This window comes from Doryrhamphus excisus, linkage group LG10 (assembly GCF_037039965.1).
Source record: "Doryrhamphus excisus strain RoL-2023G ecotype Guam linkage group LG10, RoL_Dexc_Guam_v1.1, whole genome shotgun sequence".
NCBI lineage: Eukaryota > Metazoa > Chordata > Actinopteri > Syngnathiformes > Syngnathidae > Doryrhamphus > Doryrhamphus excisus.
Window position 1 is genome coordinate 13,816,482 of NC_136366.1, and position 21,550 is coordinate 13,838,031.

The 21,550-nt window shown below is 41.1% G+C and overlaps 2 protein-coding genes across 3 annotated transcripts in view; one reads left to right on the top strand and one right to left on the bottom strand.

Annotated features, from left to right (window-relative positions):
- On the top strand, positions 1–20,860 carry dpysl2b (dihydropyrimidinase like 2b). 2 transcript variants are annotated; one of them, XM_058048449.2, is made up of 14 exons: positions 1–881; positions 10,769–10,857; positions 10,998–11,182; positions 11,425–11,589; positions 11,785–11,846; positions 12,061–12,141; positions 12,619–12,687; positions 15,440–15,560; positions 15,667–15,823; positions 15,896–16,037; positions 16,816–16,986; positions 18,416–18,595; positions 18,673–18,838; positions 18,917–20,860. In XM_058048449.2, the coding sequence occupies exons 1-14, from the start codon at positions 621–623 to the stop codon at positions 19,006–19,008; spliced, it is 1,941 nt and encodes a 646-aa protein (XP_057904432.2). In that variant the 5' UTR covers positions 1–620; the 3' UTR covers positions 19,009–20,860. The 2 variants fall into 2 exon arrangements, with proteins under 2 accessions (XP_057904432.2, XP_057904442.2); XM_058048459.2 differs by lacking the exon at positions 1–881 and adding an exon at positions 2,622–2,916.
- The window catches only part of LOC131102859 (glutamine synthetase-like), a 19,037-nt gene continuing 8,263 nt past the window's right edge, over positions 10,777–21,550 (bottom strand). The window contains exon 8 of the mRNA XM_058048543.2: positions 10,777–11,222. Within this exon, the coding sequence (XP_057904526.2) occupies positions 11,136–11,222 (87 nt within the window). The 3' untranslated portion in view covers positions 10,777–11,135. The remainder of the gene's footprint in view (positions 11,223–21,550) is intronic.

Sequence of the window (21,550 nt, forward strand, 5' to 3'; positions counted from 1 at the left end):
ATATTATAAACTCCTGCTGTCACTCCAGTTAGGAAATTATCTGCAAAACTCCCTAAGCTTTTAATTGGTAACCCCTGAAATCAATATTCAAATATTCAGATTCTAGTAGTGTATCATTTGGCGGATGTCAGAATATGTGGTGCTGAAAGAACAGCGCCGCTCCTTGTAAGATTGAGTGTGACTTCCGGGAACTCTTCTGCACCTCAAACTTCTACCGGAAATCCCGTAACACCTTATTCATTGGTAAACTCTTTGTTAAACTCCCTTAGATATTTCAAGACACACCGGATGTCCCCCTGGTAATTCCTGGTATTGCACCGTCGGTCCTGCTTTTATTTTGACAGGGTAGACTCTCGTCGTGTCCCTCACGTAGGCGTACTTGTCACATTGCTCGCATGCTGGACTCTTAGAAATAAAAGTGCGCTAATATATCTACATCTTTTTTCTTTTCATATTTCCTCAAGGGTGGGGTTCTTCCACGCGTGTAGTGTCCTTTTGATTTCCTGGCTTCAGTGACTCTGCCCCCACCTGCAAGTGGATCCCTCTCAAGGCGGTGGCCGTGCAGGAGAGAAGAAGCTTTTTTTCCCGTGTAAAGCAGCAACACTGCCTGCAATTAAAGCATGTCGACCACGGGTGGAATTTTTACCAACATGGGCTCCGACAGCCCGGCCAGGCCTAGGCAGCAGTTCTGTGGCATGTTCTGCCCGGTGGAAGGCTCCTTGCTGGACAGCAAGACTTTGGACTTGGATGCGCTCTCGGCGTGCAGAGGCAAGCGAGACAGTCGAGTCATTGACCGGCAGAGCGACATCTCCCAGCCCAAGAAGGTGGAGATCAGGGAGAGCACAGGGAAAGAGGCGCTGCAGAACCTGGATGACAAAAAGGTAATTCCAACATCTGTGAAATCACCACACCTGCACGATATTCATAGCCAACTTACCCAGACTCCATTTCCCAGAAAGCATTGCGTTGTAATAATATTGATGCATGCAGAGCTGGGAGGGAGTGGTTGCTTGCATCATTGTTCATTTATCCAACATTACAGAGCATTTTTTCTGCCTTCATATAATTGACACAAGAATCCACACTCCATTCTGTCATAGAAGAACAGGACGGTGTCAATCAAATCTTTATTTGCAGCAATTTGAGTATTTTAATTAATTTTAATCATTGAGTCATTTTAATCCAATGAGATTTTCATCTTTTCAACTGTGTAACCAGCTAAGAAGTTATGTAAAAACAGCCTGCATCTACTGTATGTGTTATAGGTGACAAAGCATCTTATTGTTATTAGGAATGTTAGGATTATCTCTTCAACTTTCCTAAAAAAAAAAAAGCGCCGCACTTTGGATACCCCTGCTTTATTTGTTGTCTTTAAGCACTCAGGAAGCTGTTAAAAGCTTTTAGCTGTGGCGTTGTGCTCGGGTTTCATGTTGCATATTAGACCTTAGTCACACACTGACTCTCAATGGCCGGCATTTACTTCTCAGTGGACACTTCATTAGGTACACCTGCACGGTATAACCACGGGGCCAAATCTATATTATTATGAATTCTGTCTTCAACCCATTGGCATCCACTGTAGGACTTCTATGGATCCGTTAATCCCTCCCCATTTAGAGAGACGCCATGAAATTCCAAGCTCAATCACAGTTTTGGGGAAAAAAAAAAGAATTATGCTGTTTTGTGGTTGAATACAGTATATGATTAGTAAAAAACAATATGCATATTGAAGCAAATTCAATATTTAACAAGTGAATCGTTTACCTTCAAAGCCAGGTGAGGCATCATGTTGTTGCTATTTGCCGACTATGTACACAACAAATGTCCCATTCCAAAAAAAGACATCTGAATATAATTTGCCATTTATTAGGAATTTCCATTTCATAGAGCCATTTTATGGCAGTGTTGACTTACCCTCTGCAACCAAAGGGCTTTTGTGATCAATTTTACTGTCAAAGCGGGTGCTTTTGTATTTGTCTTGTACCAAAAACGCTTTACAAATTGGTGATAAATGTGACAAAACAATGGCAAAATCCTATTACACATATGTGTTATGCATATTATTGATCATAAGTCTGGTTTTGCTTTACTAATGTGCACCATTGAAAGACTACCATGTAGTGTGAAGGCTGCACTTTAGTCTTTGCATCATACTGCGACAGGATACACTATGGATGCGAGTTAATAACATAGACTCTATGGTAAATAAAGTAACCAAGTACTCCTCTTATTATGGAGCATAGTTCTGCACATTAATATAATGTTCAAATGTCAATATAGGTAACATAGCATGCAAGACAATGTCAAAATAGGGGTAGGGATCTATATACAGTATGCACACAGATAAGTGAAGTCATACTCTGTATAGGGATATATAAGGATGGAGTTTATGAGCCATTGTTGACTTAAATGTATGCATTTCCAGAGATCTATTTTGAACCCATGTGGTATTTATTAATGGAAAGGCTTATGGGTCTGTATACATTTATTCTGCAGTACAAACCGGGAAAAAATGGCTACAGAGTCTTGTATTTTTCGTCAGATATATCCTGTTTAACCTAATTATAAAAGGGACTGCTGTCAATGGAGCAGGGCGAGGCTGTGCGCGTGCGCAGTAGTGTTCTTTTTCTTCGGGGTGGGAGAGAGGCTCGGCTCGGCCCCTCCCCTTTCTTGTCTGGTTCGGAAAGACTCGGTGCATCGGCGGAGACCAGGAGGCTGCCAAGGACTCCATCCTGACTTCCAGCGACGTTCTTTCCTGCTATTTCTCTCAGTTTTTGTGTGTTGTTGGTGGGCGAGCTTCGCCAACGTGAGGAACAACCATCCCGCTCTTTTTTTCCCCCGCCCTTAATCCGTTTGCGTACATAACGGTCCAAGATGTCCGGCTATCAGGGCAAGAAGAACATCCCTCGCATCACAGTGAGTGCAAATGCAGCGTGAAAGCGGTCTGGTAGCCGGTGTGTGTGTGTGTATGTGTGTGTACTGGATGTCATGGCGTTCCCTGTGCGATAAAATCCCCAGTCTGAGCCGCCTGAGTCTCCTTCAATGTGTTTAGTCGTGTTCGGAACGTTTTTACACTAGCTAGACTAGCTTGCAGGATGAAACAATGCACTTAACATCGCATGGAATGCAGGTTTAATGTCAGCCGGTGCTCTTTGTTATATGTGCTTTACCAGCTTTTACCAACCACAGTTTTTCATAAAAAGAAAAGAAAAGGGCAATTTAAGGACATGATGATGGTGTCTGATGGGAATTATTTCCTTAAATCCCAAGAATGGACGTAGTGAATATAGAGGAGGGAGTGAAAGGGGGAAGGGAGGGGACTTCTATTTCCTTTCATGATTGTCCATCTCTCGGCTCAAGAAAGGATGTACATTAGGACTCATTTGTGGGAAGCTTTGAGTTGTATGGGAATATCATGTCAAATTAATATTATTATTATTATTATTATTGAACTGTACTACATGATGCTAACCTGTTATATGTTGCACATCATTACATCAGGAAGTGTATCAGGTGTAAAAAGAATCCAAATGATGTGATCAGGCAAAAGATGAAGTCTATACAGCAGAACCTTGGTTCGTCTGATACAGTATGAGGGCCAAATTGGGGGAAAAAAATCTCATCTTTTGAGAATAAAGTCAAATTTAGGAGAAAAAGTAATATATTTATGAAAGAATAAAAAAACATACATTTATGAGAAAAATTTACACAAATAAAGTAATAATATTACCTATTGCCTTGGTCCCCCCCTTTTCCATAGCTGTCTCAGGCAATGCCTGTTACGATGGCGTATTATAATCAGTACAATAATCAGAGATTTTTTTAATGCAACTTTATGTTACAGGCATTGCCAGAGACTGCTATGAAAATGGGGGGCCTTATGTGACCTTTGGAAGAAAGATGGAAAACTATTCTGTTTTGCTGCCACGTTATAAATAAATGTGTCATGTATGTGACACACCTATGTATGTAATATTACCTGTAAATTTACTTTATTCTCTAGATTATTATTATTTTCAATGTGGCCCGAAAACGGTTAGCATATTTTTGGTTTATGTGAAAACGTATACATTTTACATATAACATTTTACCTCTGTTTGTGTACTTTCCCTGAGTTGTGTGCAATGCGATGTACTTCTTGTTGTGTCCTTGTTATGAAAACACTGCGTTAGCCCAATTGTGTTCGGAATGTATTTTTACCACAAACCAGAACCATGGGAGGTCCCGGGGAAAACCGGGGCAGTAGAGCCAACTCGCCCTGGCTGTCATGCTCTCGACATCACTAAAAGACAGCATTAGTTTGTGATGCACCTCATGAAGCTTGTTTAAAAATATGAAAACAATTATATTCCATGTTAGTATGAAGTCATGCACCAGTGTGCCTAATATTATGGCCAGTGACAGTATATACATTTCATGTTCACGTTATGCTTGATGTACAATACATGTGCATATGGTTCCAACTTGATTTCCTGGTGATTGATTAATTGATCAGGAGTTGACCACAGCGCTGTTATGGAGTCATTTAAGGCATTTGGCCAGACTTTGCATGGTAAAAGTGCCAGTTGGTGTAGCGGAGATCAGAGGATTAGTTAGCGTTGTCGTCCTTACAGTAATTAGGTTGAACCTAAATGGATAGAGGGGCTATTCCTGAATTGCACATGGAAGTAAAACAGGTCAGGGGCTTTTTTTGGTTAAATATGTGCACATTAGCTTGTGGAAATGATACAATTTGTGACTGTAAGTGTAAAGAGCAGGAATAACCTCTCAGTGTATTCAAACCAAACAGTCTCTAATTCACTCTGTAAGTTAATGTTGTTAGTTTCATAGGAAAATGAAGATGACTGGGGCAGCTGCAGAGGCAGTAACATACTTACAGCATTTCTCATGTAATATACATGAACCACAGTAGTTTGACCACCTGGGATTGGAGCTGCTTCAACACTAATAGCTCTTAGTCATTTGGCCCTCAAATAGGAAGTACAGTACACTGGAGGCTGTTAAGATGTACAATATTCCATTAGAAAAGACAGGCAACCTAATGCATTTGGATATGCACAGAAACATTTGGCACTATCTGCTCAGCCTTAATCACAATCACATTATAGTATCGTCGCTTGTAGTTAAAACTCCGCACGGTAGATGGCATCATAACTCATAACAGCTCAAACAACAAACATAGCTTTAACTTTAAACATAACTTTAACAAAGTGCCTGCAAGGCAAAATGGTTGGGGGAGGAAAAACGAAAAAAAAACAAAAAAAAACATGAAGGAGCAGACGGAAAGACAGTCCAGCCTGAGGCCCAGCCAAACCACTTAAACATATGAGCGTGAATATAAATGATATATAGAGACACAGCCAGTCCAGCACATTCAACACAGTTGAAGTAATAGAGAGATCCTGCATGCACTGACTTGGCTAAACTCTCTCTTGTTCGCTTACCGTCATGGCTCAATCTCTCTGTAAATGTCCTGAACTCCTGTTTCCAAGCAAAAGACAATGTAGCCGAAAATAATTGTGTAAGAAGCGGGCGTGTAGAAAACACAATTTCTTTGATGGAGTCCATGATACAAATATGTACAAATATTTCTACATAACTAGCCACTACAAGTCAACTTTTGTTATTAATCTAAGCATCTTACCACTGAGTTAGTTTATCCATAATCACAATAACAAAGATGGAAGTTGCACGTCTTTTGCGTAGCTTGAAACGCAGCAACGGAGCAAGACAGAATCAGGAGGGGAGCCTATAAGGTCAGCTGATTGGGTCGATCGTGTAAACATCACTTTGTAGATCAAACTACTTTAGCGATTGACGTCATTTAGGGCACACGTGAAACTCAAGGCCCGCAAAAACCAGGGAATCATGCGTGTCAATGAAAACGGGTTCGATTTAGGTGATGTGAAAAGCTTGAGGACCCAGTATGTAGGTTGCAGCGCCCCTGGTGGTTGCAGCCAAGTAGTGCACTTCATTCAGTTCAGGGAATTTGGGCTTCCTGGATAAGCGGACGGAAATGGATGAATGGAAGGGCTTTATTAGTCACATAAGTTCATAAGTAATTCCATATAATGTCAGTCGTTTTAGTGCTCACTATTAATATAATCATCTCAAGAATATATTTATCCCTTATGAGTTAAGTGAAAAGCACGTCTTCTTCCTCCTCTAAATGCTGCCATCTTGTGGTTAAGATTTTCTACAAGCACCCAAAGAAAGTCATTTTATGATTTGATCATCACACATTTAATAAAAAATGTAATCGCCTTGAAGCATAACTACAAGTCATATTTCTGCAGCCCGGCAAATAATAGCAATTTTAAAGGAAGCTAAAAATAGAAACAAGCTAAAATAAGAGTGACCCGGATGAAAGTCTCGGTAGCGGCAATCCTTACCAGTGTGCCCAGTGAGTGTGCGCTTCGTCTTGTAAGGATGCTTCACCCCACACGTCAATCATCATGCCTCTCTCCAAAAGCACTCACCCAGTCATGCACACTCACACTTCCACCACCCCTAACATAATCCTAAATTTCCCCAAAGTGAAACGCCAGACAAATGTGTACCAAAAGGGATCATTTTTCTAGACTGAGTCCTGGAACAAAACAGACCATTGTGTAGTAAAGTCAGTAACAAGAACGTAGTGGCTCTGGTTGTGCTCAGTTCTCAACTGCGAGGGGGGCAAAAAAGATTTTTATTAAACTTAAAACAATCCAACAGCACATACTTTATGGTAGTTTTCAATATTTTTATATCATACAATATCATGGTGTGTGTGTGTGTGTGTGTGTCAGGATTATCATACAAGTGTGAGTTGCAAGGTGTAATATAATGTAAATGCAACCATCATTAGTTAATATTGATCTGCTACAATTAATAACTAGCGAATGCAGTCGCTCCTATCTAATCACATACATACAGTTGTTATATAATGTTTACTAAGTAACAACCAATCCATAAACCGGTACTACTACTGATATCTAATGTCATGTCATGGTATCTCTGTTTTGACATTTAATTTAACGTAAATGAAATATAGCGAGCATATGTTTTGGCAGCTCACGTGTGGACGGACATGTACAGTGTGATTTAGTTAGTCAAAATAGCACGCATTAAATCATAGTGTTGGATGTCGTGGCTGGCAGCGTTCCCCATCTGACATCATGCTATGTTTCCAGGATATTTTCCATTTGGATAAAAACACAACGCGTTGCCTGGTAATGGTGAATACCAGCAGACGTTTTCATAGCAACCGAGATGCTTTGGGCTTGCATTATGAATAATGAATCATTAAATTGAACTAGCTCTTAGACAGCCTGTCTGTCGCTACATAGTCTTTTATTTTTTATTATTTATGTTATTATTGCAAAAATACTTAAAAGATGGACTTTTAGATGGTTGTAATTTACAAACCATAGCAGCTACAAAAATCAACAGTTTTTTTAGCTGAACTCCTACAGTTAATACCAATTAATAGCTCCATCCCCAAAAACATATCATAGTATCATAAAAAGGCAAATTTGCTGTTATTTTGTTCAAGTGAATTTTTCATTTTTTATTATGGCTTGTATTGTTTTTCGAGTTGTAACAATACGCTACATTCGCAGACATTCATTCATTCTTTCATTTCCTACCGCTTATCATCACAAGGGTCGCGGGGGTGCTGGAGCCTATCCCAGTCTTTGGGCGAGAGGCGGGGCGGGGGCCAGCCAATCACCGGGCACATATAGACAAACAACCATTCACACTCACATTCATACCTATGGACAATTTAGAGTCGCCAATTAACCTAGCATGTTTTTGGAATGTGGGAGGAAACCAGAGTACCCGGAGAAAACCCACGCATGCACGGGGAGAACATGCAAACTCCACACAGAGACGGTCGAGGGTGGAATTGAACCCTCTGTGAGGTCTGCGCGCTAACCACTTGCCCCAATTGTATCATAAAAAGCCAAATTTGCTGTTATTTTGTTCAAGTGATCATTTTTTATTATGACTTGTATTGTTTCTGAGTTGGAACAACAAGCTACATTTGCAGACAGTCCCATTATAATGTGTTTATGAGTGATCGCCAAATCTATTTGTGGTACTCCAAATGTATATGTGGCGGACCACCGGTAATACAGTAACACATGGGAAACATTGGCTAGAGATGTGCAGAGCTGCATTTAGTTGTTGAACTTCACATCCTGTTCGAGGTTCCCATGATAAAGAGGTCACTGTCAAGTGTGGCGCCGATCCAACACAATCACACACAAACACTCTGCAGCCCAAGCGAGCCAACAACAATCAAATAATGATTAGAAGTTTGGATTCTTGGCAGTCGTGTTGGACTTTTCACTTGAAGCTTTCTGCAGCTGCAGCTACAGACGTTTAAGAGAAGACATCAATGTTGTGTAGTCATTTGTCATAATTACCTGCTTTTCCCTTATTAAGTGACTCAAAACCAAACCTGAAGGGATTTTCTTCAGTCTCGTCTCAGTTTAGAGACTCTGGGGTAATGTGTTAACCTGACAAGTGAATTGATGTCAGGTCATGTTGTTGGTAATGTAATGATCAAGAAGTCTGGTGGTTTGGAAGCAATGGGCTCTCTTGTATTATTTAGACTATAGTCCAGTTCTCAAAAGACCTGCTCAAGTCAAAAGTTCTGAAACTGCAGTGTTACTGTCGTGACTGAAGACAGCATAATTATAGTAGGGCTGGGCTATATAATGATATTTTCTTAAAAATATCGATATCTATATCACAAACAAGCATATCGTTCATCTCGATATAGACTGGATTTGATGCAGAGGTCTCATGTTTCAAGATGTGCTAGCTAGTTACGATAGCTCTGTGTCTCTTGCGGCGTTTTTAGTGTTTAACGGTGTTTTATTTATTACTTCCTTATTGTTTTGTGCCATACCACAGCTATGGATGTTCATCTTATGTTTGTAGCTTGCCGCTTACGCCATTGTTGACACTCGGGAATAGCTGTTAGCATCTCTTCACTACGTCGAATGATTGGAGAGGCTGCATAGCGGGAGTGAAGGGCGAAAAAGACTATATAAAGGTCTGCAAAGACGGCATCAACCATGTTTACCGTCTGTCATGGAATGGGAGATGGAAGCTCTAACGGCACTTACCCACTATTGCATTGAATATTGAACAGTATATCTAACTTGTTCGATATTTATTTAAAAAAACAATTTTATTTCATTGGCTATTTTTGTATACTATATTTACATTTTAATAAAACTGCTATTTTTGTATACTATATTTACATTTTAATAAAACTGCACTTTTGTCTAAATTCAGTTCATGGAAAAAAACTTATATATATTTAGTAATATTGATATTCTACATAAATATATTGGGATGTGAGTTTTGGTCCATATTGTCCAGCCCTACATGGTAGTACTTTACATTTTTGTTTAATCTAAATGGTAAGAGAAAAAGTAAAAAAAAAAGTCTCAATTTAATGGGAATAATTGTAATTTTTGGAAAATTATGTTGGGGAAAAAAGTTATCATGGGAATTAAGTCCAAATATTATGAGGATAAAGTCATAATATTACCGTTCCTACGCTTTACAAGTTTGTACGCTTTTGAAAGAGCTGAATTGTCACACATTTCCCTTACGTGGTTTTGTACCTGATTCATTCTTGATGCATTGATTGACAAGGGGATTCTTCAGAGAACTGCAGTGGATTGATGCAGGGCGGGGTTCGAACAGGCTGCTTGGCTGAGTTGCAGCTAGCAACAGTCGTGCACGCTGAAATAGAGTGTTCTTTGTTAGTCGAGGATGCTGGAGCTGCCACTCCCTTTGTGCATAGTAAGCCAAAACAGCAGGGACGACAAGAGGAGGGGGGGGGGGGTTATGGCTCAGGGTGGGTGGCTGTGGAACTGGCAGCACCCCCACCCCACCCCACAGCACTCTCACTTCTCTTGAGCTCAGAGACAAGTGGCCCAGCAGTGGGCGTGGATGATTGATTTCACACTGTGCCCTGTGATTGGTCGGACTCGTCTCACATGTCTGAATTCTTGAAAAGGACAGAGGGGTGTGTCAGGTGGTGGGCTGCTGTCCTCATTGTTTCTACCAGTATATTCTCACCCTAATTTTGGTACCCTGGCTGTGTCCTCCATCCCTTGTGAGCATAAGGGATGGGTTTTTTGGAGGACTAAAGCGCCCCCCCAATATCAAAAAAGCAGCCTGTGGCGGTCGATTTGTTCACTTTATGTGCTTTAAGTGATATTTTCCACACACTTATCATACAGAGCCAAAGCCAATACTCTGCATCGTTTACCTTTAGCCTGCAGTTCAATTCCAGACTGATGAGCGTATGTTCACATCTGCACCCATTGATTGTTGTTTCCATATAGAATAGAATATTTGTAATAAGCTGATTGATTCTATTTTCTGGGCTGCACGGCGGTCTAGTGGTTAGCGTGCAGACCTCACAGCTAGGAGACCAGGGTTCAATTCCACCCTCGGCCATCTCTGTGTGGAGTTTGCATGTTCTCCCCATGCATGCGTGGGTGTCCTCCGGGTACTCCGGTTTCCTCCCACATTCCAAAAACATGCTAGGTTAATTGGCGACTCCAAATTGTCCATAGGTATGAATGTGAGTGTGAATGGTTTTGTCTATATGTGCCCTGTGATTGGCTGGCGAACAGTCCAGGGTGCACCCTGCCTTTCGCCTGAAGACAGCTGGGATAGGCTCCAGCACCCCCGCGACCCTTGTGAGGATAAGCGATAGAAAATTAATGAATAAATGAATTCTATTTTCTTGCAGAGCGACCGTCTCCTTATCAAAGGAGCAAAGATCGTCAATGATGACCAGTCTTTCTGTGCCGACATTTACATGGAGGATGGAGTCATCAAGTGAGTTCATCAATGTTTGTGTATTGTTGTTATTATTGACCTTATTATTAGTATTATGTTTAACTCCGCACCAAAGACTCTATAAAAGGGTCAAAATGACTTCAAAAAAGTTTGACTTTGTCATGAAATGTTGAATTCAGACAAATTGGGGAGAACCTCATTGTGCCCGGCGGGGTCAAAACCATCGACGCCCACGGCCGCATGTTGATGCCAGGCGGGATCGATGTGCACACACGCTTCCAGATGCCAGATCGAGGTATGTCATCTGCTGATGACTTCTACCAGGGAACCAAAGCGGCGCTGGCAGGAGGCACCACCATGATCAGTGAGTCATCTTCCATCATCCATTGAAGCACAGCTCCTATCTATTAGAAATATATATCATTATGAATGCAGTTTGTCATTTCCGAAACATCTTGTTCCCATATTTAATTGTGAAAATGATTTGTCATTTCATGTCTGGCGATTGTCCCTCATACTTGTAGACCAAACTGTGATGTCAAACTGAATACAGCACATCTCAACTAGAAATGACCGAGTCGGTTTGTCTCATCTGTGTGAATCCAGTCGACCACGTGGTACCCGAGCCAGGCGTCAGTCTCATCTCGGCCTTCGAGCAATGGCGCGACTGGGCTGACGGCAAGTCCTGCTGCGACTACTCTCTGCACGTGGACATCACAGAGTGGCACAGAGGCATGCAGGAAGAGATGGAGACGCTCGTCAAGGATCATGGTATGAACACGTAATTGGCATCAAACTGTAATATTACCTTTTTTGGTTTCAAATAATCCTTGAAAATACCAAATGAAGCTGTCAGATGGCATAATAACTTTTTTTTTTTAACTCTACCATTACTTGTATAATATTCATTTTTGTTAATTTTTTCAAACAAAATCCTGCTGTTTCCCATGTGTGTCCATATATTAGGCGTCAACTCCTTCCTGGTCTATCTGGCTTATAAGGATCTTTTCCAGCTAACTGACACCCAGGTGGGCCTTTTTACCCTTCTTATTTCATAGTCCAAACAATTATTTTCAGAATTCTGGCTCAAGAAATAGTGCACCATAAGTATAATATAAAAATATTGTTTTAGTTCTAAGTTTGCTGTGATGTAGAACTGTGTCGGGTTATAATGGGCGGTGTTTCTCACATTTTAAATATATAGATATTGCAACAATACATAAGTCTTTGCCTTTCCTTCAGGTGTATGAGGTGTTTAGTGTGATCCGTGATCTGGGAGCCATTGCTCAGGTGCATGCTGAAAATGGAGACATCGTTGCTGAGGTAAGTCATTAATAACAAATTCTTCATACTTTGCAAGTGTATTTGTGGTGGTGGGTTGTGAGGTGAGGGGTACAAAAATTTAGGACTAAATATGAAAAGCTAAACAAAGAAAGACTGAACCATCTGTGAGTGCTTGGGGTGGGAGCCCCACAGCGGCACCGGCTACTGGGAAGAGCAGTACGTGCTTTCATGTTAGGGTCTCCAAAAGTGTCCAATAAGACCAGAGTGAGTCACTAGTTCCAGAGTTTATAGGGGTCTGAAAAGTTGCCAAGTTGGCAAGACTCCTGCTACATGTTCTTATTCTCTGGTTGACTAGGAGCCTATGAGGTATGTTAAGAAGCGTAGTCACAATGCCAGCGACTGTATTGAGTTAGAACAACAAGCAAATGAGGATGTACTTCCATGGTGCTTAGTCTGTGTGCTCAAAACCGATCATGCAGCTGACTTAGCATCCCCGTGTGTGTGTGCGTGTTTCAGGAACAGCGAAGGATCCTGGAGCAAGGCATCACTGGTCCTGAGGGACATGTGTTGAGCCGTCCTGAGGAGGTAAGACATGTTTGTTTGATCTGGACAAAGTATATCATGTATTAATGGAAAACAGGACCTCGGCTGCAATGCTGGGATGTGTCGCTATTTCGGAAACCCCATTTTCATGCTCAATTCAACAGGTCGTTGCCGTGTCAAACACGGTACATCCATCATGGTGGAAACAAAAGAAACATTGAAAGAGATTTGGCTTCAGAACAACAATCTCAATGTCTCCGATTGTTAAAACCTTCTGTTTACCTCCTGCATGCATCATACGTTAGGAGAGGAAGACTATCATGAAGATTTCATAGTTGAAACTCAGGCATCCAAACAGGAAGCAAATAATGGAAATGGAACCCCAATCAATTACTGACAAATGATTTAGCATATGACAGAAAACCTCAAGCACAGACGTGCTCATGGTTATAGAAAGCATATGCTTCCTTTAAGATGTCATTCTTGATGGATGGTGGAAAAATATTAAAAACAATATTTTCCACAAACTGGATTGTCCACCGGACAAAAGATTACAGGATTATGGCTATCCACAAACCAGACACCTAATTGAGTATAGTACATCTACTGTATATCATCTATATTTACTATTTATGTATATAGTATAATATATAATAATAATAATAATAATACATTTTATTTGTGTAGTGCTTTTCAAAATACGCAAAGACACTTTACAGAAAAATTGAGTTGATTTAAACAGATTTAAACAGGTGGGTTGTATGTATGTATGTATATATATATATATATATATGTATATATACATATGTGTGTGTGTATATATATATATATATATACATATGTGTATGTGTATATATGTATGTATATATATATATATATATATATATATATATATATATATATATATATGTATGTATATATATATATATATATACAGTGAAGAAAATAAGTATTTGAACACCCTGCTATTTTGCTATTTCTCCCACTTAGAAATCATGGAGGGGTCTGAAATTTTCATCGTAGGTGCATGTCCACTGTGAGAGAGATAAACTAAAAAGAAAAATCCAGAAATCACAATGCATGATTTTTTAACAATTTATTTGTGTGATACAGCTGCAAATAAGTATTTGAACACCTGTGTATCATCTAGAATTCTGACCCTGAAAGACCTGTTAGTCTGCCCATTAGAAGTCCACCTGCACTCCATGTATCATCCTGAATCAGATGCACCTGTTTGAGGTCGTTAGCTGCATAAAGACACCTGTCCACCCCATACAATCAGTAAGACTTTAACTTGTAACATGGCGAAGACCAAAGAGCTGTCCAAAGACACCAGAGACAAAATTGTACACCTCCACAAGGCTGGAAAGGGCTACGGAGCAATTACCAAGCAGCTTGGTGAAAAAAGGTCCACTGTTGGAGCTATCATTAGAAAATGGAAGAAGCTAAACATGACGGTCAATCTCAATCGGAGTGGAGCCCCATGCAAGATATCACCTCGTGGGGTCTCAATGATTCTAAGAAAGGTGAGGAATCAGCCCAGAACTACACGACAGGACTTGGTCAATGACCTGAAAAGAGCTGGGACCACCGTTTCCAAGGTTACTGTAGGTAATACACTAAGACGTCATGATGTGAAATCATGCATGGCACGAAAGGTTCCCCTGCTTAAACCAGCACATGTCAAGGCCCGTCTTAAGTTTGCATATGACCATTTGGATGATACAGAGGAGTCATGGGAGAAAGTTTTATGGTCAGATGAGACCAAAATAGAACTTTTTGGTCATAATTCCAATAAGCGTGTTTGGAGGAAGAAGAATGAAGAGTACAATCCGAAGAACACCATCCCTACTGTGAAGCATGGGGGTGGTAGCATCATGCTTTGGGGGTGTTTTTCTGCACATGGGACAGGACGAGTGCACTGCATTAAAGAGAGGATGACTGGGGCCGTGTATTGTGAGATTTTGGGGAACAACCTCCTTCCCTCTGTCAGAGCATTGAAGATGGGTCGTGGCTGGGTCTTCCAACACGACAACGACCCGAAGCACACAGCCAGGAAAACCAAGGAGTGGCTCCGTAAGAAGCATATCAAGGTTCTAGCATGGCCCAGCCAGTCTCCAGACCTGAACCCAATCGAAAATCTTTGGAGGGAGCTCAAACTCCGTGTTTCTCAGCGACAGCCCAGAAACCTGACTGATCTAGAGAAGATCTGTGTGGAGGAGTGGGCCAAGATCCCTCCTGCAGTGTGTGCAAACCTGGTGAAAAACTACAGGAAACGTTTGACCTCTGTAATAGCAAACAAAGGCTACTGTACCAAATATTAACATTCATTTTCTCAGGTGTTCAAATACTTATTAGCAGCTGTATCACACAAATAAATTGTTAAAAAATCATGCATTGTGATTTCTGGATTTTTCTTTTTAGTTTATCTCTCTCACAGTGGACATGCACCTACGATGAAAATTTCAGACCCCTCCATGATTTCTAAGTGGGAGAAATAGCAAAATAGCAGGGTGTTCAAATACTTATTTTCTTCACTGTATATGTGTATATATGTGTGTATATATATGTGTATGATATATGTATGTATGTATGTATGTATATATATGAACAACACAGCAAAACACACAGCAGAGAATATTGATACTATTGATACTTGGATCAATTCACCTTTCCAGAACATACAGAGTGAAATTAGCGACTAAGCTCAGCATTATCCACGCTTAGTGGAGGTCTGTGGTCGATCCAATTCCATTCTAGTTTGATCACCAGTGGTTTTATTTGACTTTTCCAGGTGGAGGCCGAGGCTGTAAACCGCTCTGTGACTGTGGCCAATCAGACCAACTGCCCCCTGTACGTCACCAAGGTGATGAGCAAGAGTGCTGCTGATGTCATCGCCCAAGCCAGGAAGAAGGGTGGGACTGCACTCTGTGCCATAATAGTTTCACTCGTATTACCACAATCTTCTTCAATCTAAAGGAAATAAACAAATAACAAGTAAGGCACTGTGGGGTCTTTTAGGTACTGTGGTTTATGGAGAACCAATCACTGCAAGCCTGGGAACAGACGGCTCCCACTACTGGAGCAAGAACTGGGCCAAGGCAGCAGCTTACATCACCTCCCCTCCACTGAGCCCTGACCCAACCACACCAGACTATCTCAACTCCCTGCTCTCCTGGTAACGCTATCATCAAAACATTCCAAGTGCAGACAGCTTTTTTTTTTTTTTTTACACTCGCTTTTTTTTCAGTGGTGACCTGCAGGTGACAGGAAGTGCACATTGTCCCTTTGACACCGCTCAACGTGCTGTGGGCAAAGATGACTTCAGCTTGATTCCCGAAGGCGTCAATGGGACAGAGGAGAGGATGTCCATCATCTGGGACAAATGTGTGGTATGTCTTTAGAAATGGAGGAATATTTGGAGTCAATACAAAGCATCTCATCAGAATAGTCGAGTTAAAAAAAAGTGTCATCAAACAATCATTTTCTATTTTCATTTATTTGTAAATTGTGATTTCTAAAATCACAAATACTTCAACTTGCTGATATAGTTCATCCTCAAACAGCTAAAATAATGCATAAGGCTAAAAACAACCAATTAGCTAAAAATGTCATCCAATACTTCTCTACAAGAGAGGAGAAATATGATCTCAGGGAAGAAGTACATTTGAAACACTTCTATGCTAGGACTACGTTAAAAAGCCATAGCATTTCAGTATGTGGAATCAAACTATGGAATGGATTGAGTAAGGACCTCAAACAATGCACAACGATGAGCCAATTCAAGAAACAATACAAGCAGTTGATGTTTGCTAAATACAAGGATGAAGAGTCTTGAACCAGTCATGATGTGCTATATATATCACTATATTGACACTTACTATGGTACACATTATGTCATTGGATGCTCATATCATTATTAAAAAACAAAAAAAACCAAACTGTATTATGGAAAGCAGGAAGTGAACAAATGTAACAGTTAGTGATTGTAAAAGTACCAGATGGAGGGGTAGGATTTAATAAGCTTTGCTTCTTCCTACTCCTTTTGGACATGTGGAACTGGGAACTGATTATGGGATGCATTCAATTGTAATCTGATGCATGTTCAAATGAAATAAAACCATTACCATTAAATTATCACTGGTAATATTTCATTTTATTTCATTTCAGGTAACCGGAAAGATGGACGAAAACCAGTTTGTGGCAGTGACCAGCACCAACGCGGCCAAGATCTTCAACCTGTATCCCCGCAAGGGTCGCATTGCTGTAGGTTCTGATGCTGATCTGGTTCTGTGGGACCCTGACGTCACAAAGATCATCTCTGCCAAGAACCACAACTCGGTACGAATTTCATGTCAATGTTGATAAATTAGCAGACACTTTTAATACATGACATGACGCCTGCACACATGCCAGCGTGTCCAACAGACATAGACTAACACTAAAACTTATTTTCTGGACTACAAGTCACACTTATTAATCAGGAGCGACTTATACAGTATGTTTTTGTTGTTGTCATACTGACATCCACGAGAGGGCGCTTTAGGCTTGTGTCTCCTATCACATCCTGTAGCACTGAAAATGTACAATGTAAACATCAACTAAGGAAGAAGGAACACAAATGCATGCATGTAAAATCAGCTATCAACCATAAACATATCGAAAGGGTACATTGATTTTCCTCGTTGTTTACGTCTCCTCTACATATTTTGCAATCAAGCAAAATATGGTTTATGAGAGTACTTTGCATAGCTATTAATTAGTATGCACACATGTTTTTGACTTGTTGTGTAGTTTGGGTCGCCTTTATGTTCAAGCTACTATTTCCTGTATGACTGAAGCGTGCAGCAATCGCAGTGTAAGTCACAGCGCCGGATACAGCTTCGATGTTGATTGGAATTCGGACACTTGGCGGGCCTGATGTGGCCCACAGGCCGCAGTTTGCCCACCCCTTTATGAGAGGTTTAGAGGTTTATGCTTGACTTCCCTTCAACAGGGTGTGGGGCCTCAAGCGGCAGCAACAGAGCCGTCATGTCATCCTTAAAATGTGCCAGAAAACTGGAATAGAATACATTTGATTGTTTGCAGGCAGATGTGTGTGTGTGTGTGTGTGGGGGGGGGGGGGGGGTGTTCTTTAGTTTGTGAAGGTATGTTGATGGGGGGGGGGGTTGCTTATTGGCAATTTGTGCATGTGTGTCATACAAGCCGAGTGTAATGATGTCAGTTCTTCAAAGTCCACCTCAGGAATGACCTCAGCCTTATTTAGCTGCTGAAGCTGTTAGCATGCAGCTTCCACACACACACACACACACACACACATTCTACTGTCCTTGACTGACCCTGTTTCATCTTCCTCTGTCTTCCAACATGTGGCCCATCGCTTGTTTTCTTGTTGCCATGACATTTTAGCAGAACACTTTTGGGTCGGTGCGGCCTAAATCAGTTTTGCTCCGTTGTTACCATAAATGAATGCTAATTATACTGTCGTCAAGATAAGATTGCCATTTGCATGCTATACAAGGAGTTCACATCACCAGCAGAAAAAAAGGAAAGGATGAAATGGTTGTGTTTCTGCTTTGAACTTATTTGGGTGTCGTCATATCGTGGTATTTGTGTCATGACTCACTTCAGTGAGATAAAATGATGCTTATTTTAAATCTCATGGATCATTTCGCTCAGTAGACCATATGAGACGCATTTTGATCCACTTTTTGATATGATCTCAACCTATGATTTCATGTATTTCTTATTTGGCTGTTCCCTCCCACAGACTGTGGAGTATAACATCTTTGAAGGAACAGAAGTGCGTGGCGGGCCTCTGGTGGTGATCAGCCAGGGTAAGATCGTCTTGGAAGAAGGAAACCTCCACACCACAGAAGGTTCTGGACGTTTTGTGGCCCGCAAACCTTTCCCCGACTACGTCTACAAGAGGATAAAAGCTCGCAGCAGGGTACAAAACACAAACATTTCTCTGTATGTTTGCTTTTTGAAGTAGCTTCATGTTAATGAATGTTTATCACAATGCAGCTGGCTGAGCTGAGGGGCGTGCCCAGAGGACTGTATGACGGTCCGGTGTGTGAGGTGTCCGTCACCCCTAAAGCCATGACCCCCGCCTCCTCTGCCAAGACGTCGCCCGCGAAGCAACCCAACCAGCCGGTCCGGAACCTTCATCAGTCAGGCTTCAGCCTCTCTGGTCAGTACTCAGAGACAAGTCGTTACGTTTCAATAAAGTTATGGATATTCAACACTAAATTTCTATTTGACCACACAGGCGCTCAGATCGATGACAACATTCCTCGCCGGAACACCCAACGCATTGTGGCGCCGCCAGGTGGCAAAGCCAACATCACCAGCCTGGGTTAGAGCATCGGCATCCCATCGCTGTGTTGGAGAGGAGGAAGTACTGGTACTGAGGATGGACACCCGACAGGTTCGATGCTGCGAACCTTTTCCCAACAACTGACTGGGTCTTTCTTCAGCCGGGATCTTTAACTCCTCCACTTCTTCTTTTTTTTCACATTCCCACTTCCTTTCCCCTCCATACAAAAAAGGTCTGCCTCATATGATCATTTGCGCACTTTTTATTTCATTTTTGTACCCTTTTTGTCCACTCCGCCATTGGATAGACTCATGTAACATAGGCAAGATGATTCATCCCATAATCCACCCTTATGGTTCTTCACTCATTTGGCAACTTCCTGAAAAGTTTCATGTCTGCATGTTTCCGGCCATCACCGAGCAGAGAGAAGGTTACTTAAGGGAAATAAAATGCCTTATTGTCGCTCCACATCCTCCATTTCACACAGCAGCTATAGAATTTCCAAACTTAAACCTGCAGTCGAAGCCGTCCATCACCGAGCAGTGCTTTTACACACGGAATGTTTTCCTCTACAAGCCCTCTTTCTTTTCTTGCTCTTGATGTGCCTGAAGCCACAGAAGGTGTATACATAGCGGAGATGTTTTGGTGTTCTTGAAGTGAACGATGTAAGATAAAACGATGTAAAATAGCCAGGATAAACCGATTCAAAGGTGCCAGATTTTGTGTTTTCTTTTTGGGCCTATTGTGCCAGTAGAGCCCTCTGTAAAGATGAAAAAAAAAAAGCTGACTTTTTTTTTGTTGTCAAATTTAGTGTGAACTTGTGACTACTTGCTGAACGGCTGAGCAGATGTTGTTTTGCGCTTGGAAAGAGGCGGCGAGCTGATGTTCTGTACTGTACGTGTGACTGGTGTGCAGTGTTGATGTTGGAGGGATGGACCCATGCAGCAATCCTTACGTACTATTTACTTTTTATGCACGATTGATCTGCTTTTCATCCCCACAAGCAATGGACTTTTTTTTTTTAATCTTTGCAAAAGAGCAGCTACTATAACCCCCATGTAATATTCTTCACAAAGCCCCTGTTTGATTGTGTAATTAGAATGTCCTATTTGTAACAACACTTTAGCTTGTATTCCATGTAGCAGCAAGGCAATGTAACAAATGTGTTCAAAGTTGCGACTGGAGGATGATGGGAAATGGAAACTTGTGGATCATCTTTATTCCCTCACATTTTTATTGTTATCTCATTTCAATGCTGCACTATTACTACCATGTTTTCCTTTTAGTTTGGTGCAAATTTCAATTGTCTAACCAAAATTGCTGATTCTGATCATGCGCCCACCGCAGCAGGCGGAGCTAGACGGTCTGTTGGTCCTGCTACTATGATGTCAAACTATGTTACAAAGCCATTCCAAACAATACCATGCTGGAGAGGCCCCGTTATTCCCTTCCTTTCATTGTTTGAAGTTGTTGCTACAGCAACAGAGCTTCTCATGAGCTGCTGCTTGTGCTCGTTGTAGCCATACACACACACAAAAACACACACACACACATTAAGGAATCGCGTCCCTCCTTGGACTACACAACTGTACTTTTTGATAAAGCCCTGTGTCAGCCAGAGTGCTTCTACTATGCCATGTTATGCTCATCAAACACGAGTGATATGTATGTTCGCTGTGTGCTGCAGACTGCGAGGATATGCTGTTCTTGTTCTACACTGCCTTGCTCCTAAAACAACTATATTACCCCTTCCCCTTTGTGAAAGTTATACTGTGTGATTTTGTCCCGGTGGCTGTGAGGAGTTCAGGATGCTTGCTCGATATGGGAACAAAAAAAGTGTCAAATTCAATGGATGGTGAAGTAAAAAAAAAAACTTCAAATAATAAAAAAAAACAAAATTTAATGTCTGCTTCATTAATGTGTCGGGGTCAGTACTATTTGTTACTGTTGTGTGTAACAGTGTTATACATATATACATGCATGTGTGTATGGATGTATATATGTGCATGCACATACATACGTACATGCATGCATCTATGCATGTACTTGCATACATAGCGGCATTTTATGTCACTTTTGGGTGTGGAAAATATTCAATATTAATATACATACATACATATGCACATACATATGCACATACATATGCACATACATATGCACATACATATGCACATACATATGCACATACATGCGCACATACATGCGCACATACATATGCACATACATATGCACATACATGCGCACATACATATGCACATACATATGCACATACATGCGCACATACATATGCACATACATGCACATACATATGCACATACATGCACATACATATGCACATACATATGCATACATGCACATACATATGCATACATGCGCATACATATGCGCATTCATGCGCATACATATGCGCATACATGCGCATACACGCGCACATACATATGCACATACACATGCACATACACATGCACATACATATGCACATACATGCACATACATATGCACATACATGCACGTACATATGCACGTACATGCACGTACATATGCACGTACATGCACGTACATGCACGTACATATGCACGTACATGC